The sequence below is a fragment of the Aedes albopictus genome, chromosome 3 (genome assembly GCF_035046485.1).
Source record: "Aedes albopictus strain Foshan chromosome 3, AalbF5, whole genome shotgun sequence".
Lineage (NCBI taxonomy): Eukaryota > Metazoa > Arthropoda > Insecta > Diptera > Culicidae > Aedes > Aedes albopictus.
In genome coordinates this window covers 230,768,904-230,789,328 of record NC_085138.1, presented here as the reverse complement: position 1 = coordinate 230,789,328, position 20,425 = coordinate 230,768,904, and the positions used below count along the sequence as shown (strand labels likewise).

The 20,425-nt window shown below is 42.1% G+C and overlaps 1 protein-coding gene across 3 annotated transcripts in view; it reads right to left on the bottom strand.

Moving 5' to 3' along the window:
• LOC109399404 (dmX-like protein 2) overlaps positions 1–20,425 on the bottom strand; it is a 55,961-nt gene that overhangs the window by 17,575 nt on the left and 17,961 nt on the right. For 2 of the 3 annotated variants that reach the window (XM_062859396.1, XM_062859397.1), the window contains exons 2-12: positions 17,440–17,657; positions 17,136–17,281; positions 16,873–17,073; positions 11,661–15,838; positions 9,218–9,304; positions 7,762–7,887; positions 4,400–7,697; positions 4,061–4,330; positions 3,873–3,989; positions 1,414–1,969; positions 1,253–1,352 (exon numbers count right to left, since the gene is read on the bottom strand). In XM_062859396.1, coding sequence (XP_062715380.1) covers positions 1,253–1,352; positions 1,414–1,969; positions 3,873–3,989; positions 4,061–4,330; positions 4,400–7,697; positions 7,762–7,887; positions 9,218–9,304; positions 11,661–15,838; positions 16,873–17,073; positions 17,136–17,281; positions 17,440–17,657 — 9,297 coding nt within the window. The remainder of the gene's footprint in view (positions 1–1,252; positions 1,353–1,413; positions 1,970–3,872; positions 3,990–4,060; positions 4,331–4,399; positions 7,698–7,761; positions 7,888–9,217; positions 9,305–11,660; positions 15,839–16,872; positions 17,074–17,135; positions 17,282–17,439; positions 17,658–20,425) is intronic. The other variant, XM_062859398.1, reaches the window with a different exon arrangement.

The following is a 20,425-nucleotide window of genomic DNA, read 5'->3' as shown; positions in this document are numbered from 1 at the left end:
CGCAGTAAAAGACTGATCCAGATCAAACCCGTGGTCGTACTTGTTTTAAAGCATTATGTTTGACCATATCGATAATCATTCAAAAATTAGAAGCCAAAAACTGTGAAAAGTGATCAATTTCACCCGAAATCACGGTATATGCAAAGCATTCATTGCATGCAATCCTTTGTTTTGTTCAGAGAGACTTTACCTCTAGGGCATTCGTCTCTAGATATGCAATCCATTCTATTAGGATGCTATTATGTAATATTGGCGGCCACACTACAAAATCTCCCATTAGACCTTTTTTATTTAATAGGTTGTTCTTTCTAGGCATTATCATAATCAAACCATTCAAATAGGCTGCCCAAAGCCGTAATTAGGATTAAAGTCATTAAATTCAATGACCTAGCACCCTAATAGATATACATCATATACATCATTCCGCGAAACTGATCATTCCGGGAAATGTGTCATTCCGGGAAGTGGCATTCTGGGAAAATGATCGTTCCAGGCAAATGATCATTCCGGGAAGTGTGTCATTCCGGGAAATGTCACTTCGGGAAATGTGATACCACCGTTCAACATTATAGAAATTTTGATGGCGAAACCGGCTTTAGCGAATATTTGGCAGCTAAAAACATTCATTCAATATTCAACTACGATAGCAAAAGCATACTGTGTCTTTGAAGTGCGCCTAACACACAGTTTGGTATAATATTGTATTTAATACAGAAATATGTGACTAATTTTCTGTAAAACATGTAAACTCGTCATTCAATAACCTTTGAGCCAGATACCGGTCATTTTTCACAAATTAAGTTTAAAGCGTTATTTTTAACAAATTAAAATTGGAATTTCTTCCAAATACAGTGCTAAATTGCTAGGTTCAAGAGCTAGTTTTTGCAAGGAATGGCGTTTTCATTTGGGTGCATTGGACGTGAATTTTTTTTCAGAGTATATTCATCGACCGACTGAATTTACGTTTCGTTGGCGAAATTTTATATTGTTAATTAATGTGAACCGCTATAAAATTACCTAATCATCATATTGTGAAATTGATTCAGAATGACGTGATGAATATTTTATACAAATGATGTAAAACGTGGACAATTACATCCCACCAAACACACAGCTCGCATACAAATTTGTTAATTGCGTCCAAGTGATTTACAATAAGATAGATAGGTATGCAGTTAGTGTACATGAATATTAGCTGGTTGTTTTTCCTTATCAGAAGACAAATCAATCCGATTTCTAGGAGATGACTTACCACGGACGCACCACGTCCAGACTGTCCTGCAATTCCAGGCTGGGGACTAGATGGAACACCAAAGTTTTGTGCGGCGTTGATACTCGTGTTGACTAAATGTCTGAAAGTTGAGCAATGTGTTAGTGATATCTAGAAAATACCACGGAAGGAAAGGCACATACTTATCTGTGGAGGTCTGTATAACCAAGAAATTGCTCGACGGAATCGTTTCAATGTCCTTGGTCAAGTTCATGATGTCCATTTCGCATTCATCTTCCATCCAGTTGGGTGATTCCAGCAGCAAGGAAATGTCCATTTCTTGAACTTCCCTGGGGGTGGCTAGCGCCAATAAACCTGGATTCACCAAATTCAGACAAAATGCGGAAATCTGCTCCTGATCCTTATGTATAATTCTAACTGGTTCTGGAATGTTCTGTAGTTGCGTTTGACCACCGGCAACTACTGCGGACTCGTTCGCGATCGGTGTACCCGAATCGTTGGCCGAATTGGTAATCGAACCGATCGTGTTGTCGGTTAGATGGGGCGACGGTTTCTTCTTGCCGAATACTGCTCGAATGAAGATGTCCTGCACTAGCTCGATACGTACCAGATAGTTCCACAGCCTTCGAGCGGGTGCAGCGGATGAAAGACATGGGCTGAACGGGGTGTTGGACTTCTCCAACAGTGAACGATACTTATGAATTGCGGGGCCTTTTGCTTCGGATTCAACAAAACAGCCTGAAAAAATAGCGATAGTAATATTTTGAAGGTTGATTAACAAAGTTGTAAAATGTTAATGGTCGCCATGTAGTATAATAGTTGCAATATCGGTGGCCAAAAGAATGCGATTGAACTAGGAATTCTATCATAACACATTTTTTTTCCAAAATGCGTAATCAATTAATGATAATGGTGATAAAATTCACCTTCAAGTCTAATCCCATGACTAACAGCGGTGTTACGAAATGTATTTTAGGGTAAAACATATCTGGAATTCAAATGAACCATATATAATATTAAAATTCTGCTTATCATCACACCAGTTTTAACTAAGTTTCGAAAGGTGAAAGCAGCCCTTTGATGAACATTTGACTACGTCAGTATTGCAGAGCACGGTAAAGGAAAAACTTTCAGGGAAGTGCCACATCTGTGGTAAGTAGGGTTACATGAAACGCGACTGTAGGAGATAAGCAAAAGCGATGCAAACCTGTATTCGATTTCTAAGTAGGTTGTGTTCATTATGAACAGCGATTGTCTAAAATAGAGAGCGACAGAGTTGAAATTTCTGCTAACGAGCATCTTGTGAAACACGTTTCATCGATGCATCAACTGAATCAGTAGGTCAGTATTAACGTCAAAATGCTTACAGCAGTGCTTGGTAGCCGAAGTGATAAATGAACCACTCAGCAGTTTTGTTTCCCTCCTGTTTCTTCTGTTTCAATTACCAGGCGCGTCTATGGCCTGAAGTACACAGGGTCAAATATTTGACAAGGAAAGAACTCAAGAAACAGCATTTATTTGACACAGGGGGTTGACGAAGGGCCAGAATCAGCAAGTCACCATTCGATTCAAAATGGCGTCCAATGTTTTTGTTTTTATTGCTTTATTCATGGCAAAAAGGTGCTTGAAACATCGACACTGCTTCGCTGCTTAATATAATATCGTGCAAAGTGATAAACAAAGAGAAACATATATCAAAAACAACAATTTCATTTGAAATGTGTTATTTCCGAAATAAGCACTAGCAACACACGAGCCACACACCCGAAAATCAGGTGCAAGTTAGGGTAAATCGACTAGAAAGTGGGTACCAAAACGCGACGTACCAAAAACGATGATGGTAAGACCGGCGATGAACCGAGTTTGACAGCTGTGTCACCCCACTGGTTTGACACTAAGAGTGCGAAAACGTTAATAAAAGCAACAAAAAATAGTGCGCCGAAGACATCAACAGGATGTGATGCAATCACCAGAGAGTAAAAAAATCGAAGATTGATAGTGAAGATTGACATTCTCATTTTTCATTAGTGTTTGGCCACATTCATTGTCAGCTGAATGCCTCTCTTTTTTCATTCAATTCTCTGTCACGAATATTTTTTCGCACGTCGTAAAATGTCCAATTTCTGTTAACAGACGCACAATCCGACTTAATGGACAAATAGAGAACATTATTATTTAATGTTCTAATTAACTACTATACACAAATTTTGAGGTGATTTGAAATATAATCGGGAGTTACAATCCAGTTTAATTTCTCAGTGAAAATTGTCAGTGACAGAAAAATGAATGAATAGGTGAAAAAATTCATTCACCAAAATGAATTTTATTTTGATCCCTCAGTTGAGAATTTTCAAAATTCACGTTGAATTTCATTCATTGAAAATGAAAATTTTAAACTCTGGCAATCACGCACTTTTATTAACGTTTTCGCACTTATGAAGTTGAAGACTAAGTGCGCAGTTCAGTGGTAATGCGTAATATATATGTACCACTCAGTAACTCGCGATAAAATTCCAAACACTATTAAGCTTACTGTGCATCAACATGCTGATAGGATAACCAAAAAGCTTTTACTGAAGCTTGAATGAAATGAATAACTCTGGGCCTTTGGCGACGCAAGAGAAAATGTTTCTGAACCTACCTGGAATGTAATCAACCGATGCGGGACCTCGATTTTCCAATTCTTCTTTTAGTATATCCTGCCACGCGGACAATGAACGAAGGATTCCATGAATCAACGGACTGCACACCGGTAGTTCTGTGAATTGAAAAATGGAGTAAATGTAGTCGGAAAAAATATACATAGGCTTGTCACCGCCTAGAATTTACCTTGCATTTCGATCCCTGCCACATTGATGAATGTCTGCAGATGATTTTGTGCTACCCGTATCAACGCTAATCGCATAACACACCACGAATACGAGTTTGGATTGGAGTGTTCTGTGTTTTCCCGCCGATGCTTTCGAACCGCTGCCGACACTTGGTTGGCCTTGGGATCGTTGTTCAGTGGGTCGTTGAACACATCCTCGTCGTCTTCGTCATCGTCCAAATCTGACACCGCCGAATCGGCCGAGTCGTAGTCGTCTTCATCGGGATCACCTAGGTATTTTCAATTAGAAATAACAAGAATAAATTGAGGTGAAAGAAAGCCATGGGATGTGGACTGACCTCGTGGAACCGGTTTCGTGAGGAAGTACGCCACCATCGACATCTCCGGAGGAACGAACTGCTCGCGATAAGTAGGCTTATCCTCCTTCATGTTAGCCGGACCTTGCGGTCCAGCGAAATGCCCAAGCAGTTTCATGTTCAGTTTCACTCGCTGTTTCGTTAGTGAAGTAACCGCTCCCCAGACGCTTCCGTCGGCCACCGGGCTTTCCAGACTTTCCTGCTGGACCTGGGCGTGTACGACCTGTTGGGCAGCCTGCACATGTGACGTAGCCTTACGGAGAAGTTTTTTAACACCTCCGCCGTACAGCGTGGACCATGTGTAGTCTGTGAAATTTTGTCCGGCCAATCGATACAAGATGTGACAATCGCAAGTGGTCAGTGCGTACACGAATAGCGCCATGTAGGTGGCCACGAAGGATTCACACAGCAGAACATTCAAACGGGGTGTGTCTTCGTCCTTTTCACGCGCCAGAAGCGCCCGGAGATTGGTTACACCTGGCCATTTGGAAGGAGGCGTACTTACAGCGAGTGGTTCGTCAGTCGAATATTTGCGTCGTCTTTGGTGTGCTGCAGCATTGGCCATGAGATGAGTGCTTTGGCAGCTGGCGTTCAGTTTAGCGATAGTTTCCATTCCAGGACTGTGACAGCCCTCGGTAACCGTCGATTGCTTTACGCTGAAGGTGTCGGAGTCGCAGAGAGATTGGTAGATACAGGCAGAAAGAGCAACTCCCAAATCTCGCAGTACAAAGATTCCATTCGGGAATGCGGTTCGTTGAGCATGTGGTGGGTTCCTCATATCCACCATGGTTTGTAACATGTCGTGAGTATGCGATTGCAAGTATCGTAAGGGATCAGCAATCACTGTTTTATTGCCAGCCACGCAAGCGCTTAACAGAGGCAGAGTAGTAGGGAATGGCAGCGGACTTAGCAACTGTTGTTGAGTCTTTTCTTGTTGCAGTTCCTGCAACAGTAGAACCAGTTCCATTCGTACAGACGCTAAACCGCCTCCACTTGCACCGTGTAAAGAACAATAACTCAACAATGTTCTCAATAGTGTTTCGTTAGCCTTCAGCCAACGTTTCCTTCTAGCTGCACGCTGAACTTTAGCCTCAAAGTCTTGTTTCTCCTGAATTAAAATTTCATGCAAAGTGGGTTTATCGTGCGGGAACTTATTCGACAGCACCGGCGTGTCTCGATCTAATGCATCCGTAGTATTATTGTCCTCGATAGCCGTGTTGTCTGAATCTCCGCTACTGTAATTACAAAGCTGCTTCAGGGCTTCCACTTCCCGTTCCAACCACACATACAGTTGGTATCTCAGCTGTCCTCCATCGACTTCAAATCCAGTCGCTAATGTTGAAAGCTCCTCCATCAGAATTTTCAAGCATGCAATAAACTTAAGCTGTTGTGCCATGATGTCCAAGCTACCCTTGGAGTCCGGTTCGTCTTCTTCAACGACGTCATTCTTTTCTTCTGTGTCCGATTTTTTCAACTGAATTCCTTCGTCACTGTCCTCGTCCTCTTCATTTTTATCATCGTCATCCCATTCAATTTTGAACTCATCCGCACTATTGGACACTTGTGACGTAACAGGAGCACCCCAATCGAAACCACTGGCCGGTGTACTCCAATCCACGGCCGTCGAAGAGGCTGGTGCGCCCCAGTCGATCGAATTGGATGTCTCCTTTCCGGAATCGGCATGACTTGTCTTGCTCCAATCCAGTATGCCCGTTGCTATTGAATTACACTGCTTTTTGGTGTCGTTTGGACTTTGCAGTTGACTGTTTGAATCCGAATCGATGACCTTCGAAGGGAGCTTACTAAGCACTTCCAAGGCAAGAGCTGGACAACCGGCCTTGAAGTGTGCATGGGCCGTTGTGAAGTACAGTTGTCGCTCCAACGGAGTAATGGAGTCTTCCAGTTGGATCTGCTTGTCCGTAGTAAGGCCAGGCTTCGTCGAGGATGCCGTTTCACTACCGTAACTAAAGCCGGCAAGAACTACTTGGGCACGCTTCTTATCTTGAGCTGAAGAAGCAATATGCTGACGAATGAGTAAGGGATGTGTGCGTAGATAGACGTAGAAGTTGAATACATTTGGATTGGTGGCATGTGATCCGTCGGCATTGGTCGAAGCATTTTCATCGTCAAATAACGGGTGCATACTACCGATGTTGCTATCCAGTAAGGTGCTTAAACTACCGGAATAATCCTTCAAAATCCATAGAGCCATGGATCTCAGGAACGGATCAGGATGGGCGCGACCCAGATCTTGATTCTCGCCATCCTTATCGCAACCCAACACTTCTTCGTACAAAAGCCGTTTAAAGCTTGGTGGTGTAGGGTCATGTTCTCCTTCGAACAAACGAGTGATAACAAGTGCTAGCTGTAAGTCTTGCAACTTAGTCAAACAAACCTCTAGAGCATCATTTAAAGAATTGGCAAGCAAGAAGAATGCTACTGCATGCTCGAACCTTTGTTTGCCCAACAAGGCGAACGCATTCTTCAAAGCAGCTTTTCGCCAACGGTCCTCATTGAAGTTATTCGCGAAGAATTGTGTCATCTTTTCGTCTCTTTGTGACCTAAAGAGCCCCCAAACAACAGATTTCTTCTTCATAGCCATGTAGTACAGCGCCGCATCTAACGGGTCTTGATTAGCCTGGAAAGATGCCTTTGCCAATCGTTCGATACACTGTCTCAAAAGAGTATTGTTCCTTAACCACCAACCTACGCCTAATTCCTTCAATACATGCCACTTTGGTTGACCTTTCAAATAAGATGGGATAAAATTCAGCAATTCCTCTTCGCTTTCGGAATGGAACGCCCAAACGATGTTTGCGGTCCCTACTCCTTGTCTTTGGAACGACTGCCTCTGAACAATAGGCAAGCAGCGGAGCAAATAGTTATAGTGCTTCATAGCAAGCAAGAATCGCAGGCCACGATCATCCAACGAGTCTGTGGAAACGTGTTCGGTATTCGGTACCCCCGTAAGATTTTCCTTGGCAATTGCTGTTTTAGCAGCATCGATTGCGAACCGTTCGGCAAAGTCCGTATTGCAGGTGGATACCGTGTCAGCAAGCGCTAGAAGATGCATCTGATCAAGAGATGAAAGCCCTGGTAGATGGGTGTGGGTCAGTAAGCGAGACAGGAGTTGACCTTGTCTTGGTCCGAAATGGGAAAGGTAGTGTCTTTCGGGAAGGGACGACCGACGATCGGTGTGACGGCTAACATCGGGTTCGTCTTCCAGCAAATCGTCCAGTGATTCATCGACGACATTGCTATCAAACAGATCATTGTAATCCTGCAAGTATGAATGATTTTGTTCACATTTGCTGTTCAGAATTAGGTTAAAAAGTGACTACAACCTTTACTTCTTCGCTTTGTTGTGCCGTTACTCCAACTGTTTCTTTGTCTGCCGCCAATAGGGTCCACAGTGGAAGTGGGGGAATCGATGTTATTTCAGCGTAATCCAATGTTAGTTCTTCTGGGATCTGTTAATTTTTAACAAATTATTTTGATAGAGTATGCACTAATTTTCTTACTGGCGGATAATTTTAAAATAATATTACAGTGCAACATTTGTTTTGAGTTGTTCAAAAAATAGTTTTAGATACGCAGGAAAAACTGAGGTTTGGTAGAAAATTTTACTGTTATCCCAAGTAACAATCCAAATTCCTTTTAGATTTGTTTATTTTTATGGAAGCTTTATCATAGCATGACCAATTCATGAAACATTTATAGTTGTTTTTATCAAGAAAAAAACATCTCCGTTCGTATGTGGTTATTAAGTTTTCTTCAAGTTAATTTTGAAAATCGTGTATAAAACAACTAGAACTAACTAAGGCATTTAATCTTATAATAAATTTTAAGACGTATTTGAAGTTATTTTCAACACATATTTTATCATAAATAGATGATGCAAACAAGCTAGCAAAAAGGTTTTTCATTATTTAAGTATCTTGGAAGCTTATTTACAAATGTAGTTAAGAGTTATACTTACGGAATGCCAGAGAACTAAATACTAATCACAACTCAATTAGAAATTGTACATAGTATGTGTTTGTGTTACAAAAATCACAAATGTTGCACTGCAATAGCAGTTGGTTCTACTACAAGCACATGTGCCTGATAAAACCATAATAGGATGTCACGGTAGTTCATGCTCAACTCATTTCTGCTGTAACAATCGTCATCCAAAGCAATAAGCTAAATATTTTCCATTACTATAAAGCTACCAATATGAAGATGCTAATATTCCCAGCAAAAGAGAATTTATAGTTTGCTATCACAACCGATTCATAGCACGAGCTTGAATAATTATAAGTATCCATTCCACTATTCTAGAGGGAAATAGTCATAAATCAATGACTTGGAATCGTTTGACCTATGCATAAAAATTACTCATAACCAAGCTTTGGAAGGATACCAAGCAAAAGCGATTACTATTACTATTGGAGTTATCATTATTCGTTGCTAGTGTACGTATGTGTGTAGGCTGTATTTCAATCAATCCTTTTTACTGATACCTTTTTGTCATTTATGTAATATTATCTATATTGTGTTTAGTACAGATTAAGTAAGGTGTTAGATTGATTAAATTCAGCTGTGAATGAAAAATCTGTGGTTTATGTAGAAATGTGAATGATAAACTTCTCCAAAATATTTTGTTAGAAAATATAAGCCATAAAGCCAATAGTATCGAAATAATTCGAAACATGAAGTTAGTAAACAATGGTCGTTTAGTAATGTAATAGGAAAAAGTTGAGAAAATAAGTAGAGCTGAAAGAGTTCGGAGGGAGCAGAACTAAAACTAATTCGCACCTGTGTCGTCGACCCTCTCGGTTCAAGAGGACTAACAGTGCCTGCTGGACAGCTAACAGAAAGTGTGCGAGATCTAGACCAACCACGCTGTAACACGTAACGGAAAATAGAGAAAAAACATGAACGGTGAAATGAGTGACGGCAATTTTGTTTCCTGTAAATTTTGAGCGCTGATTGCTAATTTTGTCCATGATAAACGTGTGCTTGCTGTTGTCTGAAAGAGATAGTTATGCTGTCTGATATTCTCAATACAATCGAACTAGGTATGCTGAAACGTTTACTGTCAACGAATGGGGAAAGGCTATTAAGCTACTTCGAAACCGACCACTGATGCAGTATATGATATTTACTTACGATACATATATTCTAGCGATAATACAAATCATCATTCGGTATAGTACAACATTGGTTCTCGGAGCATTCGCCATACAGTAAATGTTTCACAGGAAATCCAGATCATTTATAACAGAAGCCATTGAGAGTTAGGGTGGTACAGCGCAGGTATAGGGTGTGGGCATCGGTTTTACCAGTCTAAGGGAAATCATTTTTATAAAAATAACCAATAACACAAGTTTACAAAATAAAACGAAAGTCGTGAACTTCTGTCGACGACCAAAATTTTTGAAGCACAATTTAGTGCTGATTTCGAAACCGACCTTCAAAAAATTTAAAGTAGAATAGTTTTTGAGTTTTAGCTCAATATCGAGTTTTGTAACTTTTCAAAATATGTAATTTACTAAAATTCAAATATATTGCGTTTTGTTCAACCAATTTTAAATATTTTTCCATAAATTAAAAGCTGAATACAATACCATTCGATCATCTGAATACAGGATTTGCGTCAGATTGATGAAATTCAAGATATTGGCGAGTTTTAGGGACGATCTTCTTAAATTTTAGCAAAATTCCCAAATTTTTTTGAAGAAATGTATTATTTTCAATAAGAAAAAAACAACTGAAAAATTCTTTCTCGACGTTTATTTGACATATCATATGTAGGCGAGTTACAGTTAAAATTTCAGCTCAATCGGAGCATTGATTACGGAGGATGAGATGTTTGAAGTGAGCGACGTTGCTTAAAAATAGAACAAAAATCGATTTCAAATCATCAACCTTGTATGGAAAGTCGAAAAAATTTCCGCTCTACTGTAATTTTTTTCCTTCGCGTTTTCGAACTCAGGGCATGATTCTACACCAAAAATGATCATCAGCTTTCCGAGTTCAAAAATGCTGTAAACTAGTGTAATCCTATGGAAACTACCAATGTGTCAAATGAAAGGTTTCAATCTATATTTTGAAGGAAAAATGCTGAAATCAAACTAATACTTGATTTTTGTGTTAAAAGTGGCACTGGCCAAAATAGAAGTATTGTCGCAATTTCGGCCATATTCTCAACTTTGGTTTGGTACGAATATTAACTCGGATCATTATCTTGTAGTTCTTGGCTAAATAGTAATACTAACAGCAACAGTAAGAAAAAAAGGAATGGCACTATCGGCATACGTTGCTCCTCGGCTTTGCGGACAATAATGATTTCATCGGCATCGTTTGTAGGCCAGTGGAGGAAGATCCAAACTCTACCAAGTAAATGATAGCGGGTAAGACAATGCCTGACCTCAATGTGATGCCTAAATCCATTCAAAGTATGACATTGTGTTACGATAACTCTATTAACACTCAAGGGCTCAAGGTCTGATAATTATTAATATGTACCAATGAAATAGCAGCTAAAACCAATAACCTATTAATTCTACGTACTGAAATGTTACTGAATGTTTCCAGATTACTTTTCTAAGACATATTCATTGATGTCTTGTCATCTAAATGTCTACCATAACACCTCTTAGAAAAGTTTTCCTACGTGAAACCCTTCCCATGGGGAACTTATTTTGGCAGCTTCGTTATTTTCGTCATAGGGTGTTTTAAAAAGCTTATTTAATTCAAATTAGGTCTCAAAAATGTCCTTATCGGTCTGAACTATAGAAATTATGGCAAATAAAAACCCCTGACCTCATGACGGTGAGAACAAAACAACCAAGAATACCACCCTATATCTTCCTAAACACGGGATACCAGAAGTTTTTTAAAATAATGCTTCATTCCTACTGCAGTTTAATTGTCTATTTACTTTTATGAACCTTATTTTAGCTGTACCACTCTACCCCTCGATGGCTTGCTTTACTTCAGAAATGGTGAAAAAGGGATGCAATAGGCATAGGATACAATGGACGGAAAAATTCAAACTGAACATGGGAGCAAAACGGTGGTGGAATAAGAGATGCATGGTATTGAAATTTGGTTAATCTCAACAAGTGCACAACAGGAACTAGAGTATGATAGGAGGGTGGTATATATAGTTCAAAATCATATTAATCACACGTTTCGGCTATAATATCATTATCGTTCAGACGAAACATCACAAGAATCGGCAAGCATTACGTACCTGTCTGTTGAGGCTCTCCTCATCGCCGCTGCCGCCACGAATAGTATACGAACCACTGATGCACCGAACCAGATGGGCCAGAATCGCTTTCACCCAGCGGATCTTACCGGAGTTGAGCAGCTCCATAAGCTGTTTCGGATGGTACTGGGGCAACACGGGACAGGCAATCCTTGATGCCTCGAAGAGACCGTAGTCGGTCATATAGTCGTGGACTGGCTGTTGCTGTTCGTGGCCACTGTTGATCTGACCGGTGCTAGCCGTTCCAGGTTTCTTTTTCTTGCTGTCATTCGAAAGCATCTGAAGGTTGATTGAGCTGACACGCGATAAGACCGGCATGGACGAAACGTTCGCCAGGCGTCTTTGGGTATTCTCCTGCGCGAGCGATCGAAGATCCTCATCCTTCAGATAACGGTTATCGTACAAATCTTCAATGTCCATGTGATTGATGGCGTTGTTTTCCGGCTTCCATTGGGAGTAGACATGCATTTCGGAATCCATGCCGGCGACGAAAATACCATCACGAACCCAAGAAATCTGCATCGGCAACGGAGGCAAGCTGTCCGCGGTGTGTAACTCGATCTGACGCAGCTTCATCCACCGGATTTCATCGTTGAAATGAGGCTGGGCTAGAGAACTGGCCTTCCGCAGGAGAGGTCGGTTCGATGATTGGGATTCTTTCATAGCTTTCATGTTCGACTGTGCCAAATCGCTGGATACCGGTGTGAAAAGCATAATCTTGCTACCAACTGCAACCGTGAGGATGTGAGATCCGTCTTCCTTGGAGACCCAATCCAGCTGAACCAGATGCTTCTGAGTCAGAGGGCAGGTGTTTCCATGTTCTGTAATACTCTTGCGTAGCGATTGCAGTGTGCTAAAGCTTGGCACGGCTAGCAGCCCCGAACCGGGCTTGGCGAGAGACTCGGGAGTCACATCCCCGTTGCGTCCGGAGCGAATTTCGTCGTGAGATAATGTCTGCAACATTTGGTTCAAACGCTGTTTCTTCTGCAATGTACGATTATCGTACAGATAGCTCAAATCCAAATGTGGATCAACCTGAATTCTAGGCAGATGAATGTTCTTCAAATGGATAGTGTCCTCCAGTACCCATTCGCTTCCGCCGGTACTTTCGCATTCGTAAATAGCAACACACAAGTTAACGTAACGGGTTTCCGGGTCACTGCTCTTGGTAGGTCTGGTGAACGATTTGCCATACTTGTACGCACAGGCGATTCTTCCTGAATACGCTGCACTTATGTGTAACAGTTGCCCATTGACGTCGATGGTTGATTCCTGGTCCTTTCGGATCATTTCCCACTCAAACCATTCGTACTTGAAATTCAGTTTACTCTCTGCACTGGCGTCACTCTTGGGAGCTTTACACTTCCAGAAGCGAACCGTGGAATCGGAGCATGCTGTAACAATAATGTAGGGCGCAAAGCAAGCCGGATAAATCGAGGACGAACTCAGATGGCCAGCAGCTGGGGCGGCGTGTATGACATCCACTCCGTCCGGCAGGGGTAGTTCTTGGGTGCAAACTTTCGTCGTAGAGATGTTCACATGCGGACTTTGATCGATAGGAATCTTAGGATCCTCTGGAATCTGAATGCCGGCCATCGACGCGCGATGGATAAACTCAGGATCGTCCAGGTCTTGAACCAGATTGCTATCCGGAACGTACATCATGCTGCTGCTCATTTCGTCCGGCGCCGCAGGCTGAGATGCAATAACAATGCGCCACATATGCACGGTTGTTCCATTTTGAGTCCGCTCAAGTACGACTAGATAGAAGGGTTCTTCAAATTGGGCATTTCGCTGAAGATCCACCATGGCTCCCATTTGACCGTCCATCAATCCGACGTGTTTAGTGTCGCTGCCACTGGCAAATATGGGCTCCTCGGATCGTTCGCCAGTGATAAGCTGCTCCTGGAACACATGCAAAAATTGAGTATTCTGCCAGTCGTGAGTAGCATCATCTATGGCGTCCAACTGTATAATACACCCAGGTCTGGCCGTGGACTGTTGTGATACTATTTTGATCTTGTCGTGCAGAGCAGATTGTGCCGGCGGAATATTATCCGATGACGATTCGGTCGAAAGCGACACCATCGAATCCATCCGGCGGAACCGTCTTTCCGAGCTGGAAATTTCTGCTAGTAGGGTTCTAGCGTCAATGACCGCTTGGTATACCCGAAGACTTTCGCCATCACTTGCAACAAAGCATGCCGAAGGAGAATTGCTCAAATTACCCAGGGTAGTACTCGGAAGCAGAGTTGGAATCCAAGCCACGTTACTGAATGCGGAAATCTCCGGAGAATTTATGCGTGCGAGTTCGCTCACCCCTCCTGATTGAGAGAGTGGTCCAACGGCATCTACACGCCAAAGAATTAGCTCGGAGCAAAATCCGGATGGCGTGCAGATGTCTTTGGGACGATGTGGCTTTTGATTTGGATCGTCCGATTGTTTTCCAGGATAGTTTGCATTGGCGTTGGGAATGTCTGGGATGTTGTGATGAGAGGTGGTTAGCAGGAGCGGCAACACCGGATGGCAAGTTATGTCATTTACACGGAACCGATGACCGGATGCTCGGGAAGCATGACCAATACTCAGCACCTGGGAGAACTTGCTTTTGTCCGCGAAGGTAAGTTGCCACAAATTGAGTGTGCCGTTCGAATGCTTCGTTACCATCGAAATAACCGGCGAAGGCGGAGCAGTCAGGATGTCCGAATGTTCCGCACCATTTTCGTTGCCGGCAGTTTCGCCAACCTTTGCGGATTGGGCATCGTCCGCACCGCTTGCCTTGTCGTTATCGTTGTCCTCTTCGTTGACTTCATTTTCTTCCAGCACACTGGGAAGTGATGTTACGGTATCGCTATTAACGTCTGGATTGTTGCTTCCGTTACTGCCATTGGTTGCTTTTGGCCCCTTGACTATCATGTCGCGGAAGCCTAAATTACCGCCGGTGTTGTACAGGGCGACGGTGGTGGACATTGACATTGCATCGCCCAGCGGAAACGCGGAGGGAATCCTGGTAGAGAACGAAACCTGCGCTTGACGGAATGATCCGGGATGGTACTCGTCTAGCCATTCAACTACCCAGATCAGGTAGCTTCCATCAATTGGGTGGATCGAAAACAGTAAATCCGGACTGTGATGCCAATCCCGCAAGAGACATTCGATTTTCATGTCCAGCGAATCGGTAACATGGATGTTTCCACCACCACCATCGTTGGCCAGTGAGTTGATAGAAGTCGTGTTCGATAGGGTGTGATGACTTGGTATTCCAGTGTGCGATCCACCCCCAACGGAATGCGACCGGTGAGCGGGGTAGGCCGGATGCTCTTCACTGTTGCTCTCGTCTTGGGAAAATGTTGATTTAATTTTTGGCTTTTTCTTGCCGTCTTCGTTCGGTAAATCGTCGTCGTGCATACCATCCGAATGTCCTTCGCTGTTTGCACTGGATAGTAAATCTTCTTTCTCGATCACCTTTCTCGTCATATCTTGTAAAATAGCCTCTGCTTGCAGAGAGAAATGCATCTCTTTGTTATTGAGCCAATGTAGAATGAAGTTGGGTTGCGTCGATGGATCATTCGTGTGCATCGACGGAACCAGCGGGATGTCCGTTTCGGCATTGATCGAAGCCGCCAAATGGAAATGCAGACCTGGCGTCACTCCGGTGCCGTGATAGCCGTACGAGTGAAAATCGTGAACACTGTAAGTGGACGGGAGCGTTGGAATCGGAGGGTTACCGAACCCGGCGCTTGCTCCAGGACCCCCGAATCCGGCCCCCAATCCATTCAAACCGGTGCCTCCGTTATGCTTCGCATGGCGTCTTATGTGGAAGCACGTTTTCATGTGCTTCAATCGTTGCATGAACCGATGCTTATGCCGGTGTGTTCGAAACTTTGGATTTTGTGATGCCAGGGGGTCAAACTGGTTCATATTGACCAAGCCGTCATCGGGTAGGACCGTTTCCACCCAAATGCGACAGATGTTGTCCAAGCACGATGTCACTAGCATGTTGGATACCGAACCTTTGGGCATGTACTTGCTGGTTTTGCGCCACGACAGATGGGTCACAGCTCTCGGGTGGGCAACGTACACGAAACCGTAGATAACCTCCGGTTGACCGCAGAAACTTTGCGTCTGCGATTGATCGAAGCTTTTGTTCGGGAACAGTACTGTAATAAAAGAAGAAACAATACATTTTTTATTACAAAGCTGTTGATGTGCTCAGTAAACACATTGCCTTTTTAGTACTAGTTTCAATATAGCTGTTCAAAACATTCACTTCTTCACTTCAATTCTCATTTTTATTTTGCAGCATATGGTGGGGCAATGAGAGCGCAAGTCAGTCCAAAGCCGATGTTAAAGAAGGGTAATGGCTGAATAGTCTTTGCAGTGTCCACACAAACGTTAGACAGGAAAAATGTATTTTGATGTGAGTTCCAGAAACTGGTACAAATTTTACATCAGTGCTATTCTACTGCAAAATGTTTTGAGATAAGTGGACTGCAAAGTACCACGAAATAAAACTATCCTACTAATTACCGAACCCCCGCTATGAAACATTTCTGAAACTCTTAAAAAAAACCCAGAAACCTCTTTGAAACACCCTGAAACCATCCGAAACACCTTGAAATGTTTCGGAAGCCACCTGAAACTCCCTCAATCCTGTTCTAATACCTCTGGACAGGGATTAAAAATTTCACTGCACTTAGGGCCGATTTCTTCACCTCGGCTTAACCGGTAAGCCAGGCTTACCCATACAGTTAAACCTGGTTTAACGCTTAAGCCAGGGTGAAGAAATCGGCCCTTAGTTGCAAACGTAATCGACAACATCATTGATTATCCATAACTAATCGGCGTTATGGACTGGTGATGCGTACGAACAGAAATTTGCACCGAAAGTGGTGTAAATAGAAAAATGTAATGAAATTTTGTTATGAAATTCCGCGACATTTTCCATCCCTGCCTCTGGAAACCACATCCAAACTCCCTGAAGCCATTGAAACGCTTTGAAAACCTTTTGAAACACTTCTGAAAGGATCATGAAACCTCTGGAAACCATTTCAGGAAAACTCCCCACTTCTGAAACACCTAAAACATCTCTGAAACCTCCTTGAAGGCATCCTTCAACCAAACTACTGGAAACCATTGTATCAAACGCACCGGATCAATAAGAAAAAATACCCCATACTAAATAAATACTTACTGTGCTTGTTCTCGTACCACACCTTGACCAATCGGTCGCTTTTGCCGGAGGTGGCAAACAGTGTACCATCCGGGCTGAACGCCATGTGGTGTACCGGTGTGGCGGTATGACACTTCCAAACGCAATCCCAATGCGAATCGGATTCTTCCTCATTTGTTGGCGTCTTCGGGTCTCGATCTCCGCCGATTTCAAATTTGACGGCTGAAAAACAATCGAAACAATAGAATTGAACGTTGAGAATGATTCAATGTGAATAAACTTACAAGTGGGTTCGTCGTCATCTTGCTTGGACAGCCGCTCATGCCACAGCTGTAAAACTGTTCCGCCGGTTAACAGACGTGTTCCTTCCAAATTCCAAGATAGAGAACTGATGTGCGATGTGGCTTGTAGGCTGCCTGTTTGAACCCATCTGTAAATAGATAATCAATTAGAAATGAAGAATTTGATTGTTATCACGTTTGTTTGAAACAGAGGATTTCTATGTTCGAGGAAAACGTGAGCTTTCTGAGTATATGGATACAGATAAGAAGCGACTAATCTTGAGGAAATTAAAAAAAAACTTCTTACTTGTACTCCAATCCATGCGAGGAGGGACGCTCGCCGTGAATCAACGGTGTCGGTTCAAAGATGCACACTTTGTCCTCGTAGGCGGCAGCGATTTTACCCGTATCAGTGCTGCAATCCAGGGCCGAGATCCGAATGTAGTTGTGCACCGCCCCCGGGATAATTTGCACCCGCTCGAAGTTACTCGCTAGGATAACGATATTACATCCCGCTGCGTACGCCTAATATGATGGCAAAGCATAAAACAGATCCATATTAATGTCGATGTCCCTTGATAGAGACAAACCAATTACGTGCCCGTGGTGGGTAATCGCACTACCCGCTTTCCTTCGTTTTGTGACGACGATGGGGCGATGACGATATGATGTTTAGTGATTTTTTTCTATACCTATGTAATTCTAGTATGAGGACGCAGTGGCGCCTTTTGAGGAAGCCTGCCATAGCCTTTTTATCTATTGCCAATAATGATTTGTAATAATTGTACGTACAACAAAACCCAACAACCCATAGTAAAATATTGGTTATGATTATTTAAAATTTGAACAGCCAAACCTTAGTGCGACCAGCAGGATACCCGGATAGTTTTTCCGATTTCGATATGTGAATGATTTTTGATAGATGAATGTTGAAACACTGCTAGAACTAAGAACACGTGAACGTACGTATAGCTGCTATCTTGAACCACCTGTTTCATTTTTCATTTTCATTTTCATTTTGCAGCATTTGGTGGGGCAATGAGAGCGCAAGTCAGTCCAAAGCCGATGGTAAGGAGGGGTAATGGCTGAATAGTCTTTGCTGACCACATAAAGGCCATGGGATAGGAAAATAGTATTTTGGTGTGGGATTAGGGTGTTGGTACAGACTTGACAATATCAATGCTATTCAGATGCAAAACAATTTTAAGGCTCAATAGTGAATCGCATACCTTCCAAAACCAAAAAAAAAAAACAAAAATCCACAAAATGCCAAGCAAGTCATAGAAAGAAAAAGCGCCCGATTGTTTATTTTGTCAATTATAACAAACGGAAACATCTACCCTCTCCGACTCGCCGGTCACCCCGGGAAAAATGTCCCTTCAATTTTGGAAAATATATTATCCCCAATTAATCCTATAATCGAATTGTCCGCGTGGTCTTGTAGTACCCCTGCTAGGTAAGAACCAGTCATTGCCATACATATTAAATGCTAGACATGACCCCATGGATAGCATTTGCATATGTAAAAGCTTGCTGATGTGACTTTCCTATTAGGCAATTCTCTCATCTCATGTTTGTCTTCAAAACCTTGTCAAGCTTAGAAAATTGAAGCTAATAAACGATACATTACAAGGTTCGAAATCCCATAGAATGAGATCATTCATTCGCACTACAACACCATAGGAGATAATGTCACATTGGCTGATTACAGTACAAATGCGAAAAATTCTCCCTTTTCCCCCTATCCGCAACCCGGGAACGCGCCCTGTTGGATTTCGAAAACCTCGGAGAATATTACAAACCTTCAATGGCATTCCCACACACTAACCCACATTGCCCATTCAGGGGTCTGACTGGACCTATTACCCTCCCTCAGTTTGTAATATTCTCACCAACTTGGAATTATATTTTCCCGGCATATAAATGACTTTGACAAATGTTCGATATACTATGCAGCATCATGATCAGTTTAACTATATCAGACGACTTGAAAATCTGATTTTTACAAAATTGTTTGCCATTGATTATACATTCAGCTATTCCAATCATTACTGCAAAGCACATCGACCACGTGCCTGAAATCAAAGCTTCCTGGAAGATATAATCCAAGCCCAGGGTGCTATCTTAAACCACCTGTTACGGGAATAAAAGTCCACAAAATCAGGAAACCCCAGGGGCACCTTGCATGTGACACATGTTGAAGAATTAATGCTGAGAATGTAAAGAATACAAATTTTGAACATTTTGTATGAAGAAAAGTCTACGAGGGGAAGGGGGTTCTGAAATGACCGAAAAAAGTCTACGTAGTTTATAAATAGCGCCGAATGAATTGAGAACGTTGGATCCGATAATCTTCAAAGATGATGGAATAATCCTTCCAAAGAGCCTTCAAAACAGAGCATTGGATTTTGTGCATCATGAACACATCATACGCAGCGCTACGAAAAGGATTATGAGTGAGTACTTTTAGTGGCCCAACATGAGCAAAGAAGCTGCTGAGTTCATGAAAAAGTGTGTTACATGTTTGTTGATTTTAAGATGGAATCCCCCAGTGCCTCTATCAGCCCGCTAACTTCTCAATGATCCATGGGAGATACTGCAAATTGACTCTTTTCAAAGGAAATGAGTTCATTGAATGCTGTAAATCGAAAGCCGTGAGGGTTCGTAAATCAATCCCATTATGCCAACATACGAATTTAGGTACTGGTAGAGCGACAAAACCAGATAATCACCAAGGCAATGGAAGGAGCAAAGGAGGATTGAAAGAGCTGGAGGAATGACTTGGAAATGTACGTTCACATAACACGTTAAAACAGCACTTCCGATTAGCCATCATACCCATCCAGGCGAGTGAACGGGCTTCACCAGTCATTGCTGTAGTAAAAACCCGATTTAATCCACCTATGGTGAACAGAACCCTTCTTACACTTATTAAAACTATTGTTGTATTATTTGTATTCAACATATTTATTTTGTGTGATGGACCAAAAGTTCTAGAAAATATTGTGGATTTGGCATCTAGTGGATTGGTTTCCAAAATAGCATCATGGACCATGGACAACACATTTTTTGAACAAATTTGGAGTCCCCAGGTTTCCGAAATTTATTTATTTATTTCATTTCGTCAACGGACGTAGACTAGTACATTATACATATACATATTTTTCTTATTTTCTTATATTATAATTATGAAATACATTGAAAAATATATTTAAAAAAAGAATTGAGTAAGTTAAGTAGTGTTTTGTTCCTATTTCTAATGGTACGAAAATATGTTTTCAAATTTTGCCTTG